A 23217-nucleotide genomic window follows, 5' to 3' on the forward strand; every position below is an offset into this window, starting at 1 on the left:
TTGCAACAATGAACTGAATTACATAGCATGGCAACATTTGGAATCTAGTTAAGCAGGTAACTCCACTATGATCATCCAAATCAATTGAGAGGAGACCAGTGGTTATTTAAGGACATGAGCAAACAAGTCTGAATGCATCATAGTAAAATATGCTAACACCATGAAAATACATAAACACCCTGTTCCAAAGCACATTTAAACCAATAGAAAAACTCCCATTGGATTCAATGAGTTTAGGATCAGGTTGTGAGTGACTTTTGAGCCACAAAGCAGGTCCTTCCCCTAGTCCAGCAAAGTAACAAATGGAATTTTTTTGTTTCTTCCAAAGTTCAGACAACATATTAGTACCTCGCCTCTAAACCAACCATCAGAGCAAGGTAAGATTTTTACATTTAATCACTTTTCTGTTTTCTTCTCCTCCTCTGGGTTCTTGCAAGACAATGTGCGGTGACTGGGTGAACCAGTTCTAATATCATCAATTCATTTGTGTTTTATTTTTTTACAATTTTCACACAGATGCACTGTTAGTTCCTTATTAGTACATCTAGGCCTGGTCTCCATCTAAAACTTAGGCCGGCTTAGCTGAGTGGCTCAGGGGTGGCAAAGTAGACAAATTGTTAGAAGGATTTGATGTAAATATTGGTAGTCGTCAATTTCTCTCTCTGCTCAACAGCCATAAGGGAAAACATGTTCTCTGTTAATTGGCCAGGTGGAGCAAGGTCTAGACACAGGGGGTTGAACCAGGGACCTCCAAAAATAAAATCAGGAGTTGGTACAACTTGAGCTAAAGAGCTAATCTGCATTAACAATGGCTGTAATAGACTCATATCTTCTGTGGACAGGGCAGTGAGCAGGAGATGTAAGATACATTCAGTAGTCAGTTACACACACACACACAAATTGCACTAATTTCACTAACTCAGTTTAGTTAAATTGATGCTGGCCCTTCTGAAATTGGTTGAAGAGTGCTGTATATTGACTGCTTATATTTAATAAGGAATGAACTTCAACCAATGTAAGAGTGTCCACACAAAGGTGTTGCATTGGTAGAATTAAACTGACAGATATTTTGTGTGTGAGCTGTGGAGCATCATGGGAGTTGTAATTTGACTGTCTCATGAGTCTTTCCCATGGAACGATTTTTCAGAAATTGCATTTTTCATAGGGGGAAAAGCACCATTTTGACAGAAAATTCCCAACCAGCTTTATTCTCAAGTCTGCAAAATCAGTCTGGAAATCTCAAATGCAGGCTTTTGAGGGGATTTGTCATCTCCTGTTTCCAGTCTAGCCAGAAACATAATGAGAGCAGCTTCCCTCAGAAGTGGAGCTTTCACTTCTGCTTCCGGCCAAAAGGCAGAAGTACAAAGGTGCTCAGTGAAAATGAAAAATACTTCAGCGATATATTACAAGGACTTTTTCCATTCCATCTCAAAACACACACACACACACACAACCAAAACAGCTTGGTTTAGGGTTGGGTTCAGTTCTAGTTTGGGGGGAAGGTTCAAAGAAACAGGGTGGTGAGGTTCTTATTTTTTCCAGACTGAGGAAGGATTTTCAAAAGTGCTCTTTTGCTACAACACAGTTTTATGAACAGTTTTGGAATAATTAATTTATTCCAGTAAGACAAGACAATTAATGTGAATTGACTGAGAAGCTCAAAATCTAGGCAGTTCAGCCATCAAAAAAGCCTAAGAAATAAAAGACCTGAGATGTGTTTTCTTCAGTATTGCCAACCCCACACATTCAAAAACCGTGATTGGGGCCCCCCAGAATCATGAGAATTGCTTTAAAAATCACGAGGTGTTGTTGTTATTGTTGAAAGAATAAATGTTGGGTTCTTTTTCTTTACTGTCTGGTTTGCGAAACTTTAGGGTGAACTTGCTTCACACTTTCAATCTCTTCTCTGCAACCATGGTAGCTAAAAAATGACTTTTTTTAAATGAAAGCTGAGATTCTTAGGTAGTCACTTGATTCCAGAGGCTGGAACTTTTAATACCAAAAATCAATAGAATCCAGATAAAATCACAAGAATTGGCAGCACTGTACGGTGTATATTTCAATTAGGCCTATAGGCCCTATAGTTAGGGATTTTTAAAAATACAAACCTGTCTTCTTGTGGGTCTTTGCTCATTTCACACCCCATGGGTTAAGTCCCCAGTGGTGACCATGTAGGATTTGAAAGTTGGCATTCTCCAAAGGGCCTACATCTTCCCTGAGCTCTTGAGGGTGGGGATTGTCTTTTTGTTCTGTTTGTACAGCACCTGGCACAATGGAGTCCTGGTCTTGCATTTGGTAGAGGGGAAGATATGGTGGTTTTGTAAAGGTGTTTGGTAAAGGGAATTCCCTTCTCCTTTGTCTTGCTATCCACATCACAGCCTGGATTTTTGGAGAACATTAGGGGTTTTCGAGCACCTTCATTTTGGGGTTGCCAACCTGGGCCTGGTTTTTCATAGAGCAGGTGCTGAGTGATTTCTGAAAATCGTGGCCCCCCAAATCATTAGTCACTAATACAAAATATTTGTCCTAATGCTTGCCCCACTAGACACATGGACTAAAGCATTGGGTGGGGAGGAGTTGTGTCCATTGGGAATTTTGGAAATATTGAAAAAATGAAAAGTGAAAATTTATGACCAACGTCTGAAAAACTTTCAACCTAAAACTAAAACATTTGTGACCAAAAATGTTCAGTTTTCTGAAGAAAAAAAACAAAACAAAACAAAAAACCTGCAAAACAAACAAAAAGCCCACCCACGAATTTTGACACTTCCCATGAACATTTTCACCCAAATTTCCACAGAAAAAAAGTTTTGATGGAAAATGTTTGAGCAGCCTGAGAGGCCCCTGGCATTACATTACACCCAGTGGTAGCATCAGTGGAAGCTGTTGCATAAAGAGGCCTCTGTTGTTTTTATGAAAGTGTTGTCTAACCCTGCTCTGAGCCCCTTACGGCCATGTCTTACGGCCATCAGCTCTAGAGAATTGGGCCATTCCTAGCTGACCTGGGAGCACAGGACCAGAGAAAGCACAGACGGTTTAGTGTGTCCACACTAGCATTAGAATCATAGAATAGAATATCAGGGTTGGAAGGGACCTCAGGAGGTCATCTAGTCCAATCCCCTGCTCAAAGCAGGACCAATCCCCAACTAAATCATCCCAGCCACGCCTTTGTCAAGCCTGACCTTCAAAATCTCTAAGGAAAGAGATTCCACCACCTCCCTAGGTAATCCATTGCAGTGCTTCACCACCCTCCTAGTGAAAAGGTTTTTCCTAATATCCAACCTAGACCTCCCCCACTGCAACTTGAGACCATTGCCTTGTTCTGTCATCTGCCACCACTGAGAACAGCTGAGCTCCATCCTCTTTGGAACCCCCTTTCAGGTAGTTGAAGGCTGCTATCAAATCCCCCCTCAATCTTCTCTTCTTCAGACTAAATAATCCCAGTTCCCTCAGCCTCTCCTCATAAATCATGTGCTCCAGCCCCCTAATCATTTTTGTTGCCCTCTGCTGGACTCTTTCCAATTTTTCCACATCCTTCTTGTAGTGTGGGGCCCCAAACTGGACACAGGACTCTAGATGAGGCCTCGCCAATGCCATTGCCAACTCACGTTCTGAACTGTGGCCCTTTTGCCCCACCTCCACCTAGCACTGTTGTAAAACATTTTGGGCACAATGCCCTCTGAGGAGCTATCCCACAGGACCCAGCCCAGCTCTCTGAAGCAATGGGTTCTGGGACATCTGTAACATCCACCAGTGCATGATGGGACAGCAGTGGGAGAACTGTTTGAACTAGTAGTCCCTAAACCTGTGCAGACTAAGGGAGCCCTTCTGAAAGCGAGGCTGACCCAAGCAGTCACTGGGCTGGAATTAAAGTATGCGGGTTGTTGTTATTTTTATACTATAGCAGCACCTAGTGGCCCCTCCCGAGGTCAGGGCTTCACTGTGCTAGGTGCTGTACAGAAGAGCTCATAAAGTGATATTATCCCTTATTTTACAGTACTATACCACAAAGACCTGTGGTACTGATTCAGGATTCGGGCTGTGGAACCGGGCTCAGGCTGTGGAGAAAAAATAGCAGTGCAGATATTCAGGGCTCTGAAACCTGGCAAAGGGGGAGAGTCTCAGAGCCCAGGCTCCAATCCTAGCTGGAACGTCTACACTGCTATTTTTAGCATCACAGCCCAAACCCCGTGAGCCCGAGTCAGTTGACCCAAGCTCTGAGACTCGGCGCTACGGGGTCTTTTATTGCAGTGAAGATGTTCCCATAGGGCCTAATCCAAAACCATTGCAGTCAGTGGAGAAACTGCCCTTGACCAGGGTGGGTAAAAATTGACCGGGCGGAGGGGGGTGGGGGCATGGATTTTTTTTTTATTTAAATTGGATTTTGTTGATTTTGTTATTTAAATTATAATGTTTTTCTTCTTAAATGTTTCTTTTCTGTTTATAATGAAATATTAATTTAATACAAAATATGTTAGGACCTAAACTTATCATAATCTCTTAAAACACAAGGTGGTTGAGGTAATATCTTTTATTAGACAAACTTCTGTGGTGAAAGAGACCCGCTTTTGAGCTTATATAGAAGAAGAGCTCTATGTGAGCTCAAAAGCTTGTCTTGAGTGTTAAACACCCATTTTTTCATGGTCTGTGTGTATAAAAACATCCTCACCGCATTTTCCACTTTTATGCATCTGATGAAGTGAGCTGTAGCTCACGAAAGCTTATACTCAAATAAATTGGTTAGTCTCTAAGGTGCCACAAGTCCTCCTTTTCTTTTTGCGAATACAGACTAACACAGCTGCTACTCTGAAACCTGTCTTGAGTTGTAAATCAATATGGTTTAATGATGATATCCGTCAATGAGAATTTGCCTTTCTTTGGAGAATAATGGGCATTTGACCTCTCTTCTCCTCCCAATCTCATTATCACTAAACCAGGGATAAATATTAACTGCCTCTACGAGATGATGTGGGGGCTAGCACATTACCCTGTGTGACGTGCTCTGAGATCCTCAGATGGAAAGCACCACAGTAATGCAAAACGTTATGATGTTTCCAAGTTTTTGCTCTCACTAGAGCTGCTCCTACCTCATAACAGGAAGCCTCAAACTGACACACTTGAATCTGCCCAGTTGACCTTCAAGCTCCTCCCTACAAGCTGGAGGAGGCTTTGGTTTCCCCCTTGGGTTATGCGACATTGCCAATAAATCTCAAACCAATAGCCAGGCCCGGCACACACAAAAACTCGTGTTGCTCTGGAGACATATTATCTTTCAGTGAAAGGGGTAGTCTGGGCTGCTTGCTGGTGGCATTATTTGAAAAGGTCAAAGAGAGAATGTGACTTGACTGTCTGTCTTGCGACGTTCTATATATAGAATATTTATCACCCCTGCTGCATTAATTAGGCTGTGCGCACACAAAGTCTTTTCACATCACATGGGTTTTTACTTAAGCTCCTAGTAGGGCTTGATTTGCCCCAGAATGTCAGGAAAGCAGAGGTCTTTTCTGCTTCAGTGGCTGTAACCAGACAGAGCACACGTGAATAGTTACATACTTGTTCAGAGAGATGCGGCCGTGCCGTGGACACAGGGCATGGAAATGTAGCAATGAAACAACACCACCAAGTATTTCAGTGACACAGGGTCCAAACTGGAGTGGATTATTATGTTAGTCATACTCTGACAGTGTCCACAAAGTGCTGGGTGTGGCCAGCGTTTAGAGTAAGACACAGGGCCCGAGTCTACGTTTCATGGCACTGCATTTACACTGGTGCAACTCTGCTGGTGTAAAGTTGGTGTGTTGGGACAGAGAATCAGGCCTGGAGCCTCTGCCCTGAAGCGTTTACAATCCAAGGACCTGATCCAAAGCTGATGGAAATCGACAGGAGCCAGGAAGAGGACTGCAGCAGAACCAGCACTTTGAATGGTCTTGAGCAGGGCAAGGCCAGCAAGGAGGAAGCTGGAGTAGTTGAGGTATGAGAGGATGGGGGCCTGAAGGAGAAATTTAGCTGAGTGGACTGAGAGGACAGGCTGGGTCTTAGGCGATGTCGACACTTCGCAGAGACGTGTAGAGCAGTGGTTCTCAAACTAGGGCCACCGCTTGTGCAGGGAAAGCCCCTGGCGGGCCGGGCCGGTTTGTTTACCTGCTGCATCCGCAGGTTCGGCCCATTGCGGCTCCCACGGACCGCGGTTCGCCGCTCCAGACCAGTAGGGGCTGCGGGAAGCGGTGCGGGCCGAGGGATGTGCTGGCCACCCTTCCTGAAGCCCCCATTGGCCTGGAGCAGCAAATGGTGGCCAGTGGGAGCTGCGATCGGCTGAACCTGCAGACACGGCAGGTATACAAAGCTGCCTGGCCCGCCAGGGGCTTTCCCTGAACAGGCGGCAGCCCTAGTCTGAGAACCACTGATGTAGAGTACATACACCTCATGTCCCCCTAGCACGGGTCTAAATAGCAGTGTAGACAGTGAGGCACTGCTTAGGTGAGTAAAGACACACTAGAACCTTAGCATATTTACCCTACATGGCTCTCTACATGCCCAAACAATGCCTCCCCCATCTCCACTGCTATTTTTAAGGGCAGTGTCCCATTTCCTCCCTGTGCAGGAGCCTTTCCCCGATGCAGGGAAAGGCTCAGTAGCAGGGAAAGGCTCTGGCAGAGGGGAGCCTTTCACTGCTGCATATAGTGACACACCACAATGTGGACGCAGCCTGCTTTTCACGGTGGCTACTCGTACGCTACACACTGCTGCCAGTGTAGACAAGGCCTCAGAGAAGTTGTGTAGAAAGTAGCGACAAGATTTAAATGTGGCCTAGATGTGCGGGTCTAGAGAGATATTGAATTAAAAGGGAAGGCCCAGTACAAGTACTTGAGAAGATGGTGGTGTCATCCACTATGACCAAGGGCAGGGGATAGATTGGGGTTCACTAAAATCCGTGCACCACATATTTAATTCCCCAATTAAAGGCAGACCAGCTAAACCCAATAGTGTCACTGTGTCTTGCAGCAGGTGACGACTTTGTGATTGTACTGTATGATTTCGCCTCCACAAGTGACCGCGACTTGGAGCTGACCAAGGGAGAGAAGCTTCAAATCCTATCTAGGTAAGTGATCCTCACCCACAGCACTTGCTAGCCCCTGCTGAAGAAGCCTTTATAAAATACCGTGGGGCTGCAGAGATCTGGGTTCAGTGCTTGGCTGTGCCAGACTAACTCTGTGATCTTGGGAAGTCACTTGGTTCCCTAGCTGTAGAACAGGGATGATAACACATTTTGAGTCTATTGAGTTTAAAAGTTCTTTCAGACAGGGACTGTTGTTCACATGTGTATGGACAGCACCAAGCAATGTGGCTTTGCTGTGAGTTGATGCTCATACGCACTAAAGTAGTATAAATAATGACTTGTTAGCTGTGTATACACCGTAGGCTGATCTTTGCCTTAAAAAGGATATGGGTTTGGTTTAGTTTGGGGTGGGACATCGTTTACATTGCTTTAAAAACTTTTGTGTGACCATAGTACCAGTGAAAGGCAACAGACTGACAGCCCTGAAACACATGCCATGTTTCAGAGTAACAGCCGTGTTAGTCTGTATTCGCAAAAAGAAAAAGGAGGACTTGTGGCACCTTAGAGACTAACCAATTTATTTGAGCATGAGCTTTCGTGAGCTACAGCTCACTTCATCGGATGCATATGAGCTGTAGCTCACAAAAGCTCATGCTCAAATAAATTGGTTAGTCTCTAAGGTGCCACATGCCATGTGTTAATCCAGATGCAAGCAGCATTGCAGGCTTGCCTTGCATTACCCTACCATGTGACTTTCCACTCTCCCCCTCAGGGAGCTGCAGTGAACGAGCTGTTTATTAAGTGTTAGTCCATGACCTCTCTTTGAGGCTGTCACAAATGGGGTTAGTGATGCTGGTGGATATTTCTGATTCAGACACCTGTCCTCCGGGCTGAGACCACTCAGCTGGTTACATGTGGGCTCCTGAACATCCAGCGGATGAGAACAGCTTTCAGTTACTACCCTGGTAGTGCTGTGGTTTCTGAAGGCACTCAGAGTGGCCAAAGCAGAGAGCTGCCTAATGTAATAAAGGAAGCAGCAGTGAGGAGCAGATGGGGAATTGAAGACAATGCCTGGGTCTCTGGCTGGGAGCTTGGGACTGAAGGTGGGAAGTGAAAAACACCGACTTGTTCAGGGTTGAATAAACCAACGTCTTTAAAGGTTGCCTTTCTAGACTGCTTTCAAACTGGGGGTGGCCTATAGAAATGAGCGTCTATGGGCCTGTCCATACTGCAGCTGGGAGGTGTAATTCCCAGCTTGGGTAGACATACCTGTGCCAGTTCTGATCAAGCTAGTGTGCTAAAAATATCGGGGTGGCCCCGGCGGCATGGACCTCTGATCTCAGACCGGGTTGTACTTGGGCAGCTAGCCCAGCCCTGTGCTGCTGCAGGGACACTGCTATTTTTAGCACGCTAGCTTGATCACCTCCCAGCTGCAGTGTAGACATACCCTGTGGTGCTACTTGGTGAGTACAGGGTTACCTACATGGGAGAGGGCTTCAGAACGTGCCTCCTACTTTGCAAGGTTCATGAAGCCTCCAAATCCATGAGTCGTCTTAGGCGGGAGCCAGGCCAAAGCTCCTTTTGGTGTTCATGCTTCTTGTCCTGTTTGGTTTTGTAGAGATGGGGACTGGTGGCTGGCAAAGTCTCTCACCACTGGAAAGAAGGGTTACGTCCCCAGTAACTTCGTCGCACAAATGGATACCTTGGAAGTGGAAAAGTACGTGCATGAGCTTATATGAAACATTAACATTAATATCAGTGCTTTATATTTATAATAACCCCTCCCAGGGCTCTTATAAAAATAGGAGCAGGAAGGGCTGACAATCCATCACCAAAACGCAGCCACAGCTGTGCTGGAAGGTGACAGCTGTTTCACAGCCCACCGTAATACTACACACCAGTTTAGGACAGGAAGTGGAGTTTAAAATGCAGAGTGTTTTAGGGGATTGGAATTGCCAAGAGGAATGTGGCCAGAGAATTTGTGGGGGAGGGATAGCTCAGTGGTTTGAGCATTAGCCTGCTAAACCCAGGGTTGTGAGTTCAATCCTTGAGGGGGACATTTAGGGATCTGAGGCAAAAATCGGGGATTGGTCCTGCTTTCAGCAGGGGGGTTGGACTAGATGACCTCCTGAGGTCCCTCCCAACCCTGATATTCTATGATTCAGAAGAGTAACAAAAACAGTGATACTGTTCCCTATCTTTCTAATGGGAGGATTGAATTCCTAATATCTTCATATCCTTTAAATACCAGTGAATTAAAGGGCTCAGAGAAGGTGCAAATGGAGTTTCTAGTGTGGTAGAAAAGTAAAAGGCAGCATTCAATTTCAATTTGGAAGGAATTCGTCTCTTAACATATCTGCAATCAGTAACTGCTTAAAAAGGATACACTCTGTAATATAATGCCATATGATTATTTAGTAGCTTTGGTCCCAACGAATTCCAAAGGAGACTACAGTGGGTACAGTTAAAAAAAAGGTCATTCCAATTTAGGGTGACTAGATAGCAAGTGTGAAAAATCGGGATGGAGGTGTGGAGGATAATAGGCACCTATATAGGATATACCAAGTATCAGGACTGTCCTTATAAAATTGGGACAGCTGGTCACCCTACTCCAGTTTCAGAGTGATTCCAGTGATGTGCTGTATATTTATAAAACAGGGAATACAAGTAGAACCAGCAATATCTCTAGAACTAAAATGAACTTTTTAAGTGTCTCCACTGAGGAAGAGCGCTTGCATATACAGCCATCACTCCGCTCACCACTGAAAAACCTTTTCTTGGGGCAGAACATGACAGCTCTTTAACAGCCCAGTGCAATGTCACTTAGTCAGATAGAGAAGTGAAGACGTGTCCAGCTGAACCTGCAAAAGAATATATACAGGCTTATCCCTGGGATATACGTTCACACTGATGTTTGGACGCAAAGTGGACAGAAATCTTATCCTAATCTCTTGAAAAATGTTGCATTAGGGGACTCTTCCCAACCTAAAACCATCCTGAAATGTAGTCAGTCTTAGACAGAGGAACATCCAACCTAGGACTGAAAGTGAGGGCTTGGGTTGGGTCCAGTCCCCTGCAATCACACATAACCACCTCACCTAATCCTGTTCATCAACCTATCAGCTCCATCTGAAAACTAGTGAGGTTGTTTGCCCTCACCACTCCTGTAGGAAGGCTGTTCCAAAACCTCACTCCTCTGATGGTTAGAGAGCTTCTTCTAATTTCCAACCTGAATTTAGTCATGGCCAGTTTATCCCCAGTTTGTTGAAGTTTGTCCTTCAACTTAAATAGCTCTTCTCACTTCCTTGATGTATTTCTAAAGAGCAGTCTTGTCCCCTCATAGCTCCATTTTGCTAAGCTAAACACAACACTCAGCCTTTTAATGGCACGACAGTGAACAGCTGGGTAGCATTTGCCTCTTCTTGGAGCTCTTCATAATTATTTCATGACTTTTCTCCCTCAGATGGTTTTTTAAAGCTCTCAGTAGAAAAGATGCCGAACGGCTGTTGATGGCTCCTGGCAACAAAGTTGGGTCTTTCCTTGTACGAGAGAGTGAAACAAATAAAGGTAAGATTTGGGAGGTGGGTTGCCTCTGATTATTGCCATTGCTGGACAAACCTCCAATGATTTCAAATTAGAACCCCCGCAAATTTGGCTGTTTCTCCTATGGTTCTACATTCTCAAAACCTACTGGAGCTGTACCAACCTAGACAGGTTAGATTGGATACAACATATCTGCAAAACTGGGCCCTACTTTCATGAGATCAGATTTTCTCACAAGGTTTCTTGCATTTCCAGTTCCAGTGCCTGGGTGTGGGTGTGGAAATGATAGCTATCCGCAGAACAGCCCCTGTCATATTTTGTGCCAAAGATGTGGGAAGTTCAAGGGGGAGTGGTGCCAAAATTTTTCCATAGAATAGTTGTTTTTCTCCGATTGAAATGGCTTTTTTGACAAAATGAACATTTTGTCAACATTTTTCATAGCACATTTGGGTTTTCAACCAAAACTCAACACATTTTGAAGAACATTTTGATGAAAATAATTTCATTTTTGTGGAAATTTTTCACAGGGGGGAAAAAATAATTTCCCTGCTACCTTTAATAGGGGGGAATTGATCCAAATGTTTCAGAGCCTCTGAAAGGCTTGATTCTGTGCATGGACATACATTTGGGCCAGGGGAGAAAGGGTAATTCACAAGCTTTCTGAACTGATTCACCCATCCCTAGTTATTAATTTTCACATACACAGTGATGCACAGGTGTTGAGGACTCAATCAGACATAGATGGAAGGGGGGAATCGCTGAAGTAAACAATTGTAACCCACACATGTCCTGGGTATGGTGTTCTGTCCCCTCTAATGGAACTGAGCTACAGCCTTAGATTAAGGGCCATGTAGCTTTTAGCTTATGCAATAGAGGCTCATGCATTTAGCTCCAGAGGTCCCAGGTTCGATCCCATCTGCCGCCAACCGCTGTCTGTCGGTGTTACATAATCTTTTGTGTGTATATAACTGTTAAGATCTTGTTTCTTTGTGCTGCACTGTCAAAGGTTATGTCTCAAGGTTGCCCCTTTGGGATGAAGGCAGGCGTTCATACAGCATTCCTTGGGTGACAGCATTCCTGTGGGCCAGTCCTGGGGTACAGCCCTCCAGCTGTACCTCTTAGCAAGTCCACCCTCTTCCAGAAGGGTATAAAACAGTCTAAATAAAAAGGCAAATTGTCCCAAGGCCCACAAGGAGCCAGACCCCTCCCTCACACAAAGGAGGGGAAGCTCTCTCTGTGGCTCCACAGGAAATCCCAGCTCCCAGTCTACTCCATGGCTACAGGCCAAGCATTAGTCCTGGGGATGTCAATAAATGCAACAAACCAGCCTGCCTTCTTTTCTCAGGGGGCGCAGGCTAGCGGTGCTGCCAAGCTGTTCCTTGGCAAAGAGCCCCATGCCCTAGCCCTTGTCTACACTACAGATTAATTCAGTTTAATTTACGTCACTCAGGGATGTGAAAAATCCACACCCTGAGTGGCATAAGTTACACCGACCTAAGCACTATGTCGGCAGGAGAGCTTCTGCTGCCAACATACCTATCGCCGCTTGCAGAGGCAGGAATTATTAAGCTGATGGGAGAGCTCTTTCCTGTCCACTCAAGAGTGTCTTCACCACAAGCGCTACAGCAGCCTGGTGCAGCTGCGCCTCTGGAAATGATGTAGTGTAGATGTAGCCCTGGTCTGGGAGCTCTAGCGCTGCTTGTTTCAGAGTGTAATCATAACTGGGCTGAGCACCTCCCCTTTAAGGGCGGGTTGGGTTGATTGTGACCATAGAGTTCTTTAAGCCCTTCTTGACTGGGGCGTGTGTGGGAGGCGGGGAGGTTCTTTGCCCCTTCACATATGCCTTTACAATTTTAGGAAGTGTGCTGTCTGCAAAGTCCGGCAGCCATTTTGTGTTCACTTCAGGGCAGAGGATTACCAGGAAGTAACAGACCGGGTTCTCCAAAGGGGACTTTGTTTTTGTTCTTTCTTGTTTTATGGCTCTTGTCTCCGTCAGCATAGAAGATGGGAGTATACTTGGTCACAGAGACAAGGTGGTTCAGTGGTTTAGGCTCTAGCCTAGGACGTGGGAGAGGTGGTTCATGTCCTTGATCCACACAGACTGCCGGTGTTACTTTACACAAGTCATTTAGTTTCTCTGTGCTCCTCTGTTCCCCATCTGTAGAATGGGGACAACAACATTTCCTTACCTCCCAGCAGTGTTGTGAGGCTACATTCATTAAAGATTGTGAGGCAGTTGGATAGTACAGTATTGGGGGCCATATAAGTATCTTAGATAGGCAGAAATTTGGAGTGTCCCCTGCAGTGCTATGAAAAGCTGCTAACCTCTCCTCATTGAAATCCCTCCTCAATGCCCACTTCTGCAATCTATTATGTATAAGAACGGCCACACTGGCTCAGACCAATGCTCCATCAAGCTCAATATCTTGTCTCTGACAGGGGCCAGTGTCAGAGGCTTCAAGGCAAGTTATTGGGTGAAACATCCCCTGTCGTCCAGTCCCAGCTTCTGGCATCCAGAGGCTTAGGGGCACCTGGAGTATGAGGTTCCATCCCTGACCATCTTGGCTCAGAGCAGTTGATGGACCTGTGCTCTATGAATGTATCTAATTCTTTTTTGAGCCAGCTAATAAAAGCTTGGGGGAGGGGCAGCTGGCTTAGATTCTTGAATGTGATCGCCTCTTTCACCGACTTTCATGTGTTTCTCTTGTACCTTTGGCAAGGAAGCTCTTCAAAACAGGAACTGTCCCTTCCTCTGTGTGGCCAGTCCCTAGACATATTGTGGGCCCCACCATTACATACCAGTAGTGTGGGTGACAAGCTCTTTTTCCAGCTCACAACACTGAAAGGAGCCTTCGTTGATTAGATGTGCCATTCTCAGGCAAAGAAGACCTTGCCTTGCTAAGCAGGGAGAGCAAGTTACTTGAGAAAAGGAGACTTAGCGGGGACCTGATAACAGTTTTCAAATACGTTAGGGGCTGTTATAAAGAGGACTGTGATCAATTGTTCTCCATGTCCACTGAAGATTGATCAAGAAATAGGCTTAATTTGCCGCAAGGGAGATTTAGGTTAGATATTAAGAAAAATGTCCTCACCGTAAGGGTGGTTAAGCTCTGGAACAGGCTTCCGAGGGAGTTTGTGGAATCCCCATCAATGGAGGTCTTTAAGAACAAGTTGGACAAACACCTGTCGGGGGTGGTCTAGGTCAGTGGTTTTCAACCTTTTTTCATATTTGGACCCTTGAAAAAAATTCAGATGGAGGTGTGGACCCCTTTGGAAATCTTAGACATAGTCTGTGGACCCCTAGAGGTCTGCGGACCACAGGTTGAAAATCACTGCCTTTGCGTGGGGAAGTGGACTAGATGAGCTTTTGCGGTCCCTTCCCTTTCTATAATTCTATGTAACTGTCTCCAACAAGTAAGCCAAAGCCCCTGTGTTTGAAGCAGAGTGACAAACTTTTTTTCTAAACATAAAACCATGCCTTTTCCCACCCAGTGCAGACTTACTGAGCTGGGTCTAGCCAGGTGGTTTCTTTGTACATAGATCTGTGACATCCAGAACTTCAGGCTTATCTAGGGCAAGTTTTGAGACAGGAAAATCTGAAAAAAAGCACTTCAGAGTTTCACCTCAGAGAGCCACTCAGTAACATCAGTATTGATTCTGTGGCTAGCAGGATGTGGTCCCTTTAAGCAAGCCAGGAATAGACTAGCTATGTAGCCACATGCCTCGATCACTGTTACTTCCGTCCTCTCTTGCCCACTCTTTCCTTTTGTTTTTTATACCCATTATTATAGAATCATAGGACTGTAACGGACCTTGAGCGGTCATCTAGTCCAGTCCCCTGCTCTCATGGCAGGGCTAAGTATTATCTAGACCATCCCTGACAGGTGTTTGTCTAACCAGCTCTTAAAAATCTCCAATAATGGAGATTCCACAACCTCCCTAGGCAATGTATTCCAATGCTTAACCACCCTGGAAGTTAGGTCCAATCTAAACCTCCTTTGCTGTAACTTAAGCCCATTGCTTCTTGTCCTATACACAGATGTTAAGGAGAACAATTTTTCTTCCTCCTTCTTGTAGCAAACGTTTATGTACTTGAAAACTGTTATCATGTCCCCTCTCAGTCTTCTCTTCTCTGGACTAAACAAACCCAGTTTTTTTCAGTCTTCCCTCATAGGTCATGTTTTCTAGAACTTTAATAATTTTTATTGCTCTTCTCTGGACTTTCTCCAATTTGTCCACATCTTTCCTGAAATGTTGTGCCCAGAACTGGACATAATACTCCAGTTGAGGACTAATCAGTGTGGAGTAGAGCGGAAGAATTACTTCTCATGTGTTGCTTACAACTCCCACTAATACATCCCAGAATGATGTTTACTTTTTTTGCAACAGTGTTACACTGTTGACTCATATTTAGCTTGTGATCCACAATGATCCCCAGATCCCTTTCTGCAGTACTCCTTCCTAGGCAGTCATTTCCCATTTTCTACATGTGCAACTGATTGTTCCTTCCGAAGTGGAGTACTTTGCATTTGTCCTTAGAGAATTTCATCCTATTTATCTCAGACCATTTCTCCAGTTTGTCCAGATTATTTTGAATTTTATTCCTATCCTCGAAAGCACTTGCAACCCCTCCTGGGTTGGTATCATCCGCAAACTTTATAAGTGTATGCTCTGTGCCGTTCTCTAAATCATTGAACAGAACCAGACCCAGAACTGATCCCTGAGGGACTCCACTCATTATGCCCTTCCAGCTTGACTGTGAACCACTGATAACTACTCTCTGGGAACAGTTGTCCAACCTTATGCCTTGATTTAAGCTGGGTCTTGCCTGGGTAACTGACTTCAGTGGGGCTCTGGAATGGCTGTGACAGTCATATTCAGTGGGACTCCATGCAGGCCCAGCAGTTCACCCTATGCTGTCAAATGAAGGGCTGGAAAGGGAGTGAGGTAGGGTTGCAAACCCTCCAGAACTGTCCTGGAGTCTCCAGGAATTAAAACTTAATCTTTAATTAAAGATTATGTCGTGTGATGAAAGCTCCAGGAATTCATCCAACCAAACTCAGTGAGGCAGCTCAGTGAAGCAACTCAGTGGGGCCATTTGCCCACACATATTCCTGGTCTCTGTGGTATCTGTCATGAATATAAAGGGAAGGGTAAACACCTTTAAATCCCACCTCTGCCACCATGTCAAGGTTCCTTCCCCACTCTGAACTCTAGGGTACAGATGTGGGGACCTGCATGAAAAACCCCCTAAACTTATTTTTACCAGCTTAGGTCAAAACTTCCCCAAGGTACAAACTATTTTACCTTTTGCCTTTGGTCTTTATTGCTGCCATCACCAAGCATCTCTAAACAAATATATAACAGGGAAAGAGCCCGCTTGGAAATGTCTTTCCCCCCCAAATCCTCCCAAACCCTACACCCCCTTTCCTGGGGAAGGCTTGATAAAAATCCTCATTCTAGCTAGATTACTTACTAAATTCTAAGACTCATTCCTTTTCTGTTCCCAGCAAAAGCATCACACAGACGGAGCGAACCTTTGTTTCTCCCCCCTCCAGCTTTGAAAGAATCTTGTCTCCTCATTGGTCATTTTGGTCAGGTGCCAGTGAGGTTATTCTAGCTTCTTATCCCTTTTCAGGTGAAAGGGTTTTTCCTCTGGCCAGGAGGGATTTCAAGGTGTTTACCCCTTCCCTTTATATTTATGACACTATCTATGGCCTAGATTGTAAACACTTGGTGGCAGGGACCATTTCTTTCCATACATGTGTACCATCTCTGGAACAGTGAGGGTCTGATCCTGATTGGGACCTGTGGCAAATAAATAATAATTATGAATAAACTCTATATTTGTCAGTGCTGTGGAGAATGGGTGAATCTACCCCACATAGTATTTTCTGTCCCTGATTCGACTGATACAAGGGGTGGAAGTAGGATCTTGTGAATAAAATATATGACTTGGACTCAGGAGACATCAAACATATGAACATAGGCGGGGAAAGGCTGGATCAGAGCCGAGGTCCATCATGTTCAGTACTGTGGTGAGAAGAAGTTACCGAGAAAAGTGTGAGACATCTTGAAGAAGGTAGATGTGGCAGCATAATCTGTGTGGTTAGAAGTTTGGCTGTGTGTGTGTGTGTGTTCTCCCTGTGTGCTGCCCCAGTTCTGCGCCGGCAGCTGGCACAGCAGACCTCGAGTGAACCACCCAATGACCACAAGATCTGTTAAGGTACAAAGGCACCAGGCCAGGTTTATTGTCGACAAAGCACGGTAATAGCCCCGGCAGACTCTATGAGAATACTAAGACATGTATGTCCGTGACAGTGGATGCAGGTCTGTGTATGGCAGCACTTTCCATTCCCCCCTCGGCTGGACCAAAACACTCTCTCAGAGATACCTCTTTATACCTTGATGCAAACAAGTTACGTACTGCCCCCTGACATAGTTAGTTACTGCCCCTGGACGTGGCTAGTTATCACCCATCACCTGATACCTGGTGGTTCCATCAAAACATCTCTATTCATCACACTGTCATCCTGACCTTATCTTTTAGGAGGGTTCAGTTTGTTCCTGCTATCCATGGGGAATGTTTTTGTACAATCCTTGATATCAGGATGTTCTGGTACCACCTGCTATCAGGATTTTCCGGTACCACTCTTCTGGAGTGTGTTTGTGGGAGTGCGCTGTGCCTAGCACTTCTTAGGAATGCGCGTTTCTGCAATATCAGCCCTGTTCTTGCCAGATTCGGTGAACTTGCAAGCAGGCACAGCCTGAAGTTTGCTCACAGCCGGACTTTTGCTCACTTTGCTTTATATCAGCAAAGCTTGCCCACTACTTTAGCTCAGGCCTCATACCGGGCCTCTAATACAAGGGCTTATATCTCAGGCTCTCTTCCGACTGCAGTCTGGTCCATGACAATTTCCTCCTAATTTGTAATAGTTGGTGATTATCTTATGCCTGAAAGTGTGAACTTTTATCTTCATTCTGACACACACTGTTATTTTGGTATTTGTTATTCTACCTCTGGCTGTTTTTATCCAGATAAGTCATCAATCCCTCTTTTAATTTTACTAAGTTCTTGACTTCTGTTTGACTGCTGACTCTGCCACAGACTTCCTGAATCACAGGCTTCCTGAATCAAGCCACTTAATTTCTCTCAACCTTGGTTTCCCCATCTGTAAAAGGAGAAAAGCTGTCCCTCAAAGGGTGTTGTGAGGCTGAATTCACCAATGTACAGCACCTTGGGATCCACAGACAGAAGTGCAAAGTATTACTATTAAAGCTATAAATTAATACACACTGGGGAGTGTGGTCGAATTCATGTTGCTCTTTGAACTTAAAGGTTTTTTGTTCTTTATTTACATATTTATTTACTTCCACCTTCCATCAGCAAAGTTTATACTCCTGACCTTCAGCACTGGCCTCTACCTTTTGAGCTAAAGGAGTGACTCCATTAACTGGTAACAATAGTAGGCTGTTATCTGCGACTGGCGCAGCCACTAGATGGGGACACAGAACACAGAACTTTGCTAGTGTATTACATGTTCAGAATTCATCCTTACCATTGTAGTGAAGCAGGTATTTACAGTTCCAGTAATCTAATTTTGTCTATGATTGATTTTCTAAAGTATTGTAATGCTGGCAATTTCCCTTTAAATTTAAATTTTATAGAGGACACTAGGGGTACCTTCAACAGCACAGTGCGGTGGGGCATTTGTCAAGACGACCTGATAAGCAGGTCACTAATGAAACAGATACCAGAGAGCAAATCTGCTTAAGCTGGAGGAAATAAACAAACCTTCCAAAAAATAATAATTGTACTGAAACTTGTGGAAACAGCTGTGCCTCACTAACCTCAGACTAACAGAAAATGAGCATCTGGGGGGAAGGAAGAGTTTGCCCACAATATCTAGCTTTTTTGCTCAACATCACTGAAGTTTGAATGTTGGAAGGGCTAAGCAAATATTACCTGTGCAGTGACTGATCCCACTGAAACTGACGGGGTCTTTGGGTCTTTCTTAAGGTACCACTTGTAACTTTTGCTAAGGATGGGCAGACCAGTGCTGTGGGGCTACAATGCTGTGATAAGCGCTGTTTTCTTGGCAGGACCATTCCAGGCACAATGAAGTAAAAATCCCATAAGAGAATCAGAAGTTTCCAGTCTAATTTTGCAGACTCAGTGGGCCAATTCTGATCTCAGTTACCCTGATGTAATGCCACAGAAAGGAAGGCTAGACTTGTGGGAAAGGCACTGGTATAGGACTTGTGAAATCTGGGTTAAGTTCCTAGGTTCTGCCACAGACTCACTGTGTGCCATTGGGCACATCATTTAATCTCCCTCTGCTTGGTTCCCTATCTGTAAAACAGGGATGATGCCTCACAGGGGTGTGTGAGAATGAATGCAATACAGCGTGGGAGGTTCTCAGATACTACAGGAATGGGGGTGTATGAGGGTGGAGAGCCTGAGGCTAAGACAGCCCTGATTACAGAATGAGCCAAAACTAGGCTGAATCGGATTTCAGAGTGGTAGCCGTGTTAGTCTCTATCAGCAAAAAGAACAAGGAGTACTTGTGGTACCTCAGAGACTAACAAATTTATCTGAGCATAAGCTTTCATGGGCTACAGCCCACTTCATCGGATGCATGCAGTGGGAAATACAATAGGAAGATATATATATATACACACAGAGAACATGAAAAAATGGGTGTTGCCATACCCAATATAATGAGAGTGATTAGTTAAGGTGGGCTATTATCAGCAGGAGAAAAAAACCCTTTTGTAGTGATAATCAGGATGGTCCATTTCCAACAGTTGACAAGAAGGTGTGAGTAACAGTAGGGGGAAAAATAAGCATGGAGAAATAGTTTTACTACACAAAGGGACACTCTAGGGGCAGCTGCCTGATATTACATAGAAGTACCTAGTTTAGGGGTAGGCAAACTACAGCCCGCAGGCTGCTTCCAGCCCATCAGATCTTTCATTCCAGCCCTCGAGCTCCCGCCGGGGAGCAGGGACAGGGGCTTGCCCTGCTCTGCACATGCCATGGCTCCGCGTGGCTCCCGGAAGCAGCAGCATGGCGGGGATGTCTGCCCTCCAGCTCCTAGGCATAGGGACAACCAGGGAGCTCCGCACGCTGACCCCATTCCAAGCACGAGTTTTGCAGCTCCCATTGGCTGGGAACCGCGGACAATGGGAGCTGCAGGGGCAGTACCTGCAGACGGGGCAGAGATGCCTGGCCATGCCTCCGCATAGTAGCTGGAGAGTGTCATGCTATGCTGCTGCTTCTGGAAGCTGTGGGGCTTGCACCTGCAGACAGGGCAGTGTGCAGAGCTGCCTGGCCACGCCTCCACATAGGAGCTGGAGGGGGGACATGTCGCTGCTTCCAGGAGCTGCTTGAGGTAAGCGCTGCCCAGAACCTGCACCCCTGACCTCCTCCTGTGCCCCAACCCTGGCCCCCGCTCTGATCCCCCTCCCACCTTCCAAATCCCTCGGTCACAGCCTGGAACTCCCTGCTGCACTCCAAATCCCTCATCACCAGCCCCACCCCAGAGCCTGCACCCCCAGTTGGAGCCCTCACCCCCTCCCGCACCCAAACCGCAAATTTCATGAGCATTCATGGCCCACCATACAATTTCGATACCCAGATGTGGCCCTCGGGCCAAAAAGTTTGCCCACCCCTGCCCTAGATAAATGGTTCATATACTGACTTCAGTAGAGTTAGGCTGGATTGGGGCCTATGTGCATGAGATCAGAATTTTGTACAAAAGATTTGAATAGTTCAGAGAAGCATCTGCTTATCCTAACAGAATTGCCAGTCCACTCAGACAGGTCCATTGTTTCAAGGTAGTCTTCATGATTTCGTCTCATTTTCTTGCTCACTTTTGCTTGCTCATTATGATGATGTGTATTTGTCTTAGAGTAACAGCCGTGTTAGTCTGTATTCGCAAAAAGAAAAGGAGTACTTGTGGCACCTTAGAGACTAACCAATTTATTCTCTAAGGTGCCACAAGTACTCCTTTTCTTTTTGTATTTGTCTTGTGGTAACACTCAGGGGACTTGAATGAGGGCCTCACTGTGCTGCAGGTTATACACCCATATAACAAAAAGACGGTCCCTGAGTTCAAAGTCTTGTCCTATGATGAACGGCAAGAAGTGGATACAACAAACAAATGGCAGGAGGGGTGAGGGAAACAAATAACAGTGAGATTATTATGGTTAGTCCCAACACAGAAATCATAACTAGCCCTTGGAAGAGTAAAATTCACCCCTTCCTTTTGGCCGGAGATCTCATGCACATAGTGACTGGAGGGTTGGTACCCCCTCAAATTCTTACTGCAGGGATGCATCTGCATGCTGGGATGTGTACACTGAATTAGCTGGCTGTACTCATTGGCTTATTAGTACAGTGTTCCTTATTAGTACCGAGCTCTGCATGCGGCTTTGTTATTGCGGAGGTGACTGTGAGTCATTGAAGCTACTAGTGTTGGGGATTTTGTGTCAATCTTTCATTGTTATTGTTATTTAGAGAAGAGAGAATTAAAGCCTTCCAGCCTTAACACTTTCCCTTTCCACTAGTAGCAGGTGTCCGGCTCTGTTCTGTAATCAACCCTGAATGGGTAAATGACTTTGAAATGAACCAGACCCTGGCGGTCTCGTATTTCAGATGAACAGCTATGGAAACGATCGCTGAAAATCTTTTCTTCCGCTCCCCTGAAATAAACCGGAGCTGCTTAGGAAAAAAGAAGTGACATGATGAAGTTCAAGAAACAGACTAAACTCCCGTGCCAGTTGAAATGCATTCTACACTGCCCAAAACGATACAGCCATTCATTAACATAAATGGCAGGGTAAATATTAAGGCTAGCATTAGACAGCTGATTGATTTGTCTGTAGGACTGCTAGATTCTAATCATCAGGCAGAGCTCTTATTAGAGTGGATCACTTCACTGAGAAAAGCAAGTTAATCTCAAGCAAATGGAAGTGCTGGAGAAGAGGACACTTGGATAATCAGGATCTGGATTTCCACCAAGTGTCCCCTAGTTTTGCACGCCTCCATTTTTGGTTGGCCAACTTGAGGCCTCTTGGGGCTGATTTGCAGAGGTGCTGAGCACCATCGCTCCTATTCACATAATTGAGTCATTGATTTTAAGGCTACAAGGCCCATCAGATCACTGAGTCTGATCTCCTGCACAATGAACATCTCTTCCAGAAAGGCATCCAGTCTTGATCTGAAGATGGCAAGAGATGGAGAATCCACCACTGCCCTTCAGTGTTTGTTCCAGTCGCTAAGGGTCCAGTGGTTTTCAGTTAAAAGACTGATTGCTCGGCACACTCTGAAAATCAGACCCAAGTAGTCTCAGGCTGGTAATCCAAAAACAGAGGCATCCCAAAATTACTGGCCACTTTTGAAAGCATTGGCCCAAAGACCTCCCAAAGCCTGATTCCCCAGAAGCTGAAACTGCGTCAGGGTGAATATATCCAGAAGAATTTGATGTAAAAGACAAGCACAATTGGGCAGGATTGCCAGTCACTGGTGAGGAGAGACTCAGGGCTGCAGCAGGAATGGGTATTGCTGGAGAATGTGAACAAGGTGAGTTGGCAGAACAGTCAGAACAGGACTGGAATAGCAGGGAATGCTGCCAGTCAGGGCTCAGAGTTGCATTGCAATGCAAGACTGAACTAGTCAGCGGTATTGCAGCCCAGGACTGAAGTGCGTTGACAGAGTTAGAATCATAGAATCATAGAAGATCAGGGTGGGAAGAGACCTCAGGAGGTCATCTAGTCCAACCCCCTGCTCAAAGTAGGACCAACACCAATTATGGGGGCTCAAGACTGGAATAGCAAGGAATGTTGCATGGCGGGCAGGGGGGAGGGGGAAGAGGAATACTTCTACAGACAAGACAACTAACACTTCTTAACCATATTCATACTGACCCTCCACATTTTTTACTGACACAATACAAAATACAAAAAAGGCCAATAGGTCGGTATTACACATTTTTAAAAGTCCTCCCATGTCTGGGATACTACGATTTCAAAGCAATTTTGGGTGCACACGACTTCTGTTTATGGTCCTATATGACAGATTTTCTTCTATAGAATCCAGACCTTCAAACATAAAAAAAAATCACATAAATCCACATTAATCTGGCGTACTCCCAGTCCAGAAACATACTGCAGACAAAGGAAATAGTCTCTACACTGTTTTGCAAGTTTTACTGATGTACATTTTAAACTATCACTCCATAAATGTACTGGCTGCTGGCAACCCATATTGGACTGGACTAGCAGGGAGTCGAGAAGGGCAGATTAGAGGTGTATTTTCAGACCTGCACGAAACCCCAGGATTTAAATAATAAGGATGTTGCATGTCAGGACCCAGGTGCTTTGCCAGATACTGGGATGGTCATCACCAGGGTGACAGGTTTCAGAGTAACAGCCGTGTTAGTCTGTATTCGCAAAAAGAAAAGGAGTACTTGTGGCACCTTAGAGACTCATGCTCAAATAAATTGGTTAGTCTCTAAGGTGCAACAAGTACTCCTTTTCTTATCACCAGGGTGATAACACTTCCTTGGCAATGTTTAATCATGCGATATCTTGATGGGATCATGTTGTATCCT

The 23217-nt window shown here is 45.2% G+C and overlaps 1 protein-coding gene across 1 annotated transcript in view; it reads left to right on the top strand.

Moving 5' to 3' along the window:
* Window positions 1-23217, top strand: part of BLK (BLK proto-oncogene, Src family tyrosine kinase) — a 49945-nt gene that overhangs the window by 8977 nt on the left and 17751 nt on the right. The window contains exons 3-6 of the mRNA XM_073335680.1: window positions 329-377; window positions 7003-7099; window positions 8676-8774; window positions 10521-10624. Of these exons, the coding sequence (XP_073191781.1) occupies window positions 329-377; window positions 7003-7099; window positions 8676-8774; window positions 10521-10624 (349 nt within the window). The remainder of the gene's footprint in view (window positions 1-328; window positions 378-7002; window positions 7100-8675; window positions 8775-10520; window positions 10625-23217) is intronic.

This window comes from Lepidochelys kempii, chromosome 3 (assembly GCF_965140265.1).
Source record: "Lepidochelys kempii isolate rLepKem1 chromosome 3, rLepKem1.hap2, whole genome shotgun sequence".
Taxonomy (NCBI): domain Eukaryota; kingdom Metazoa; phylum Chordata; order Testudines; family Cheloniidae; genus Lepidochelys; species Lepidochelys kempii.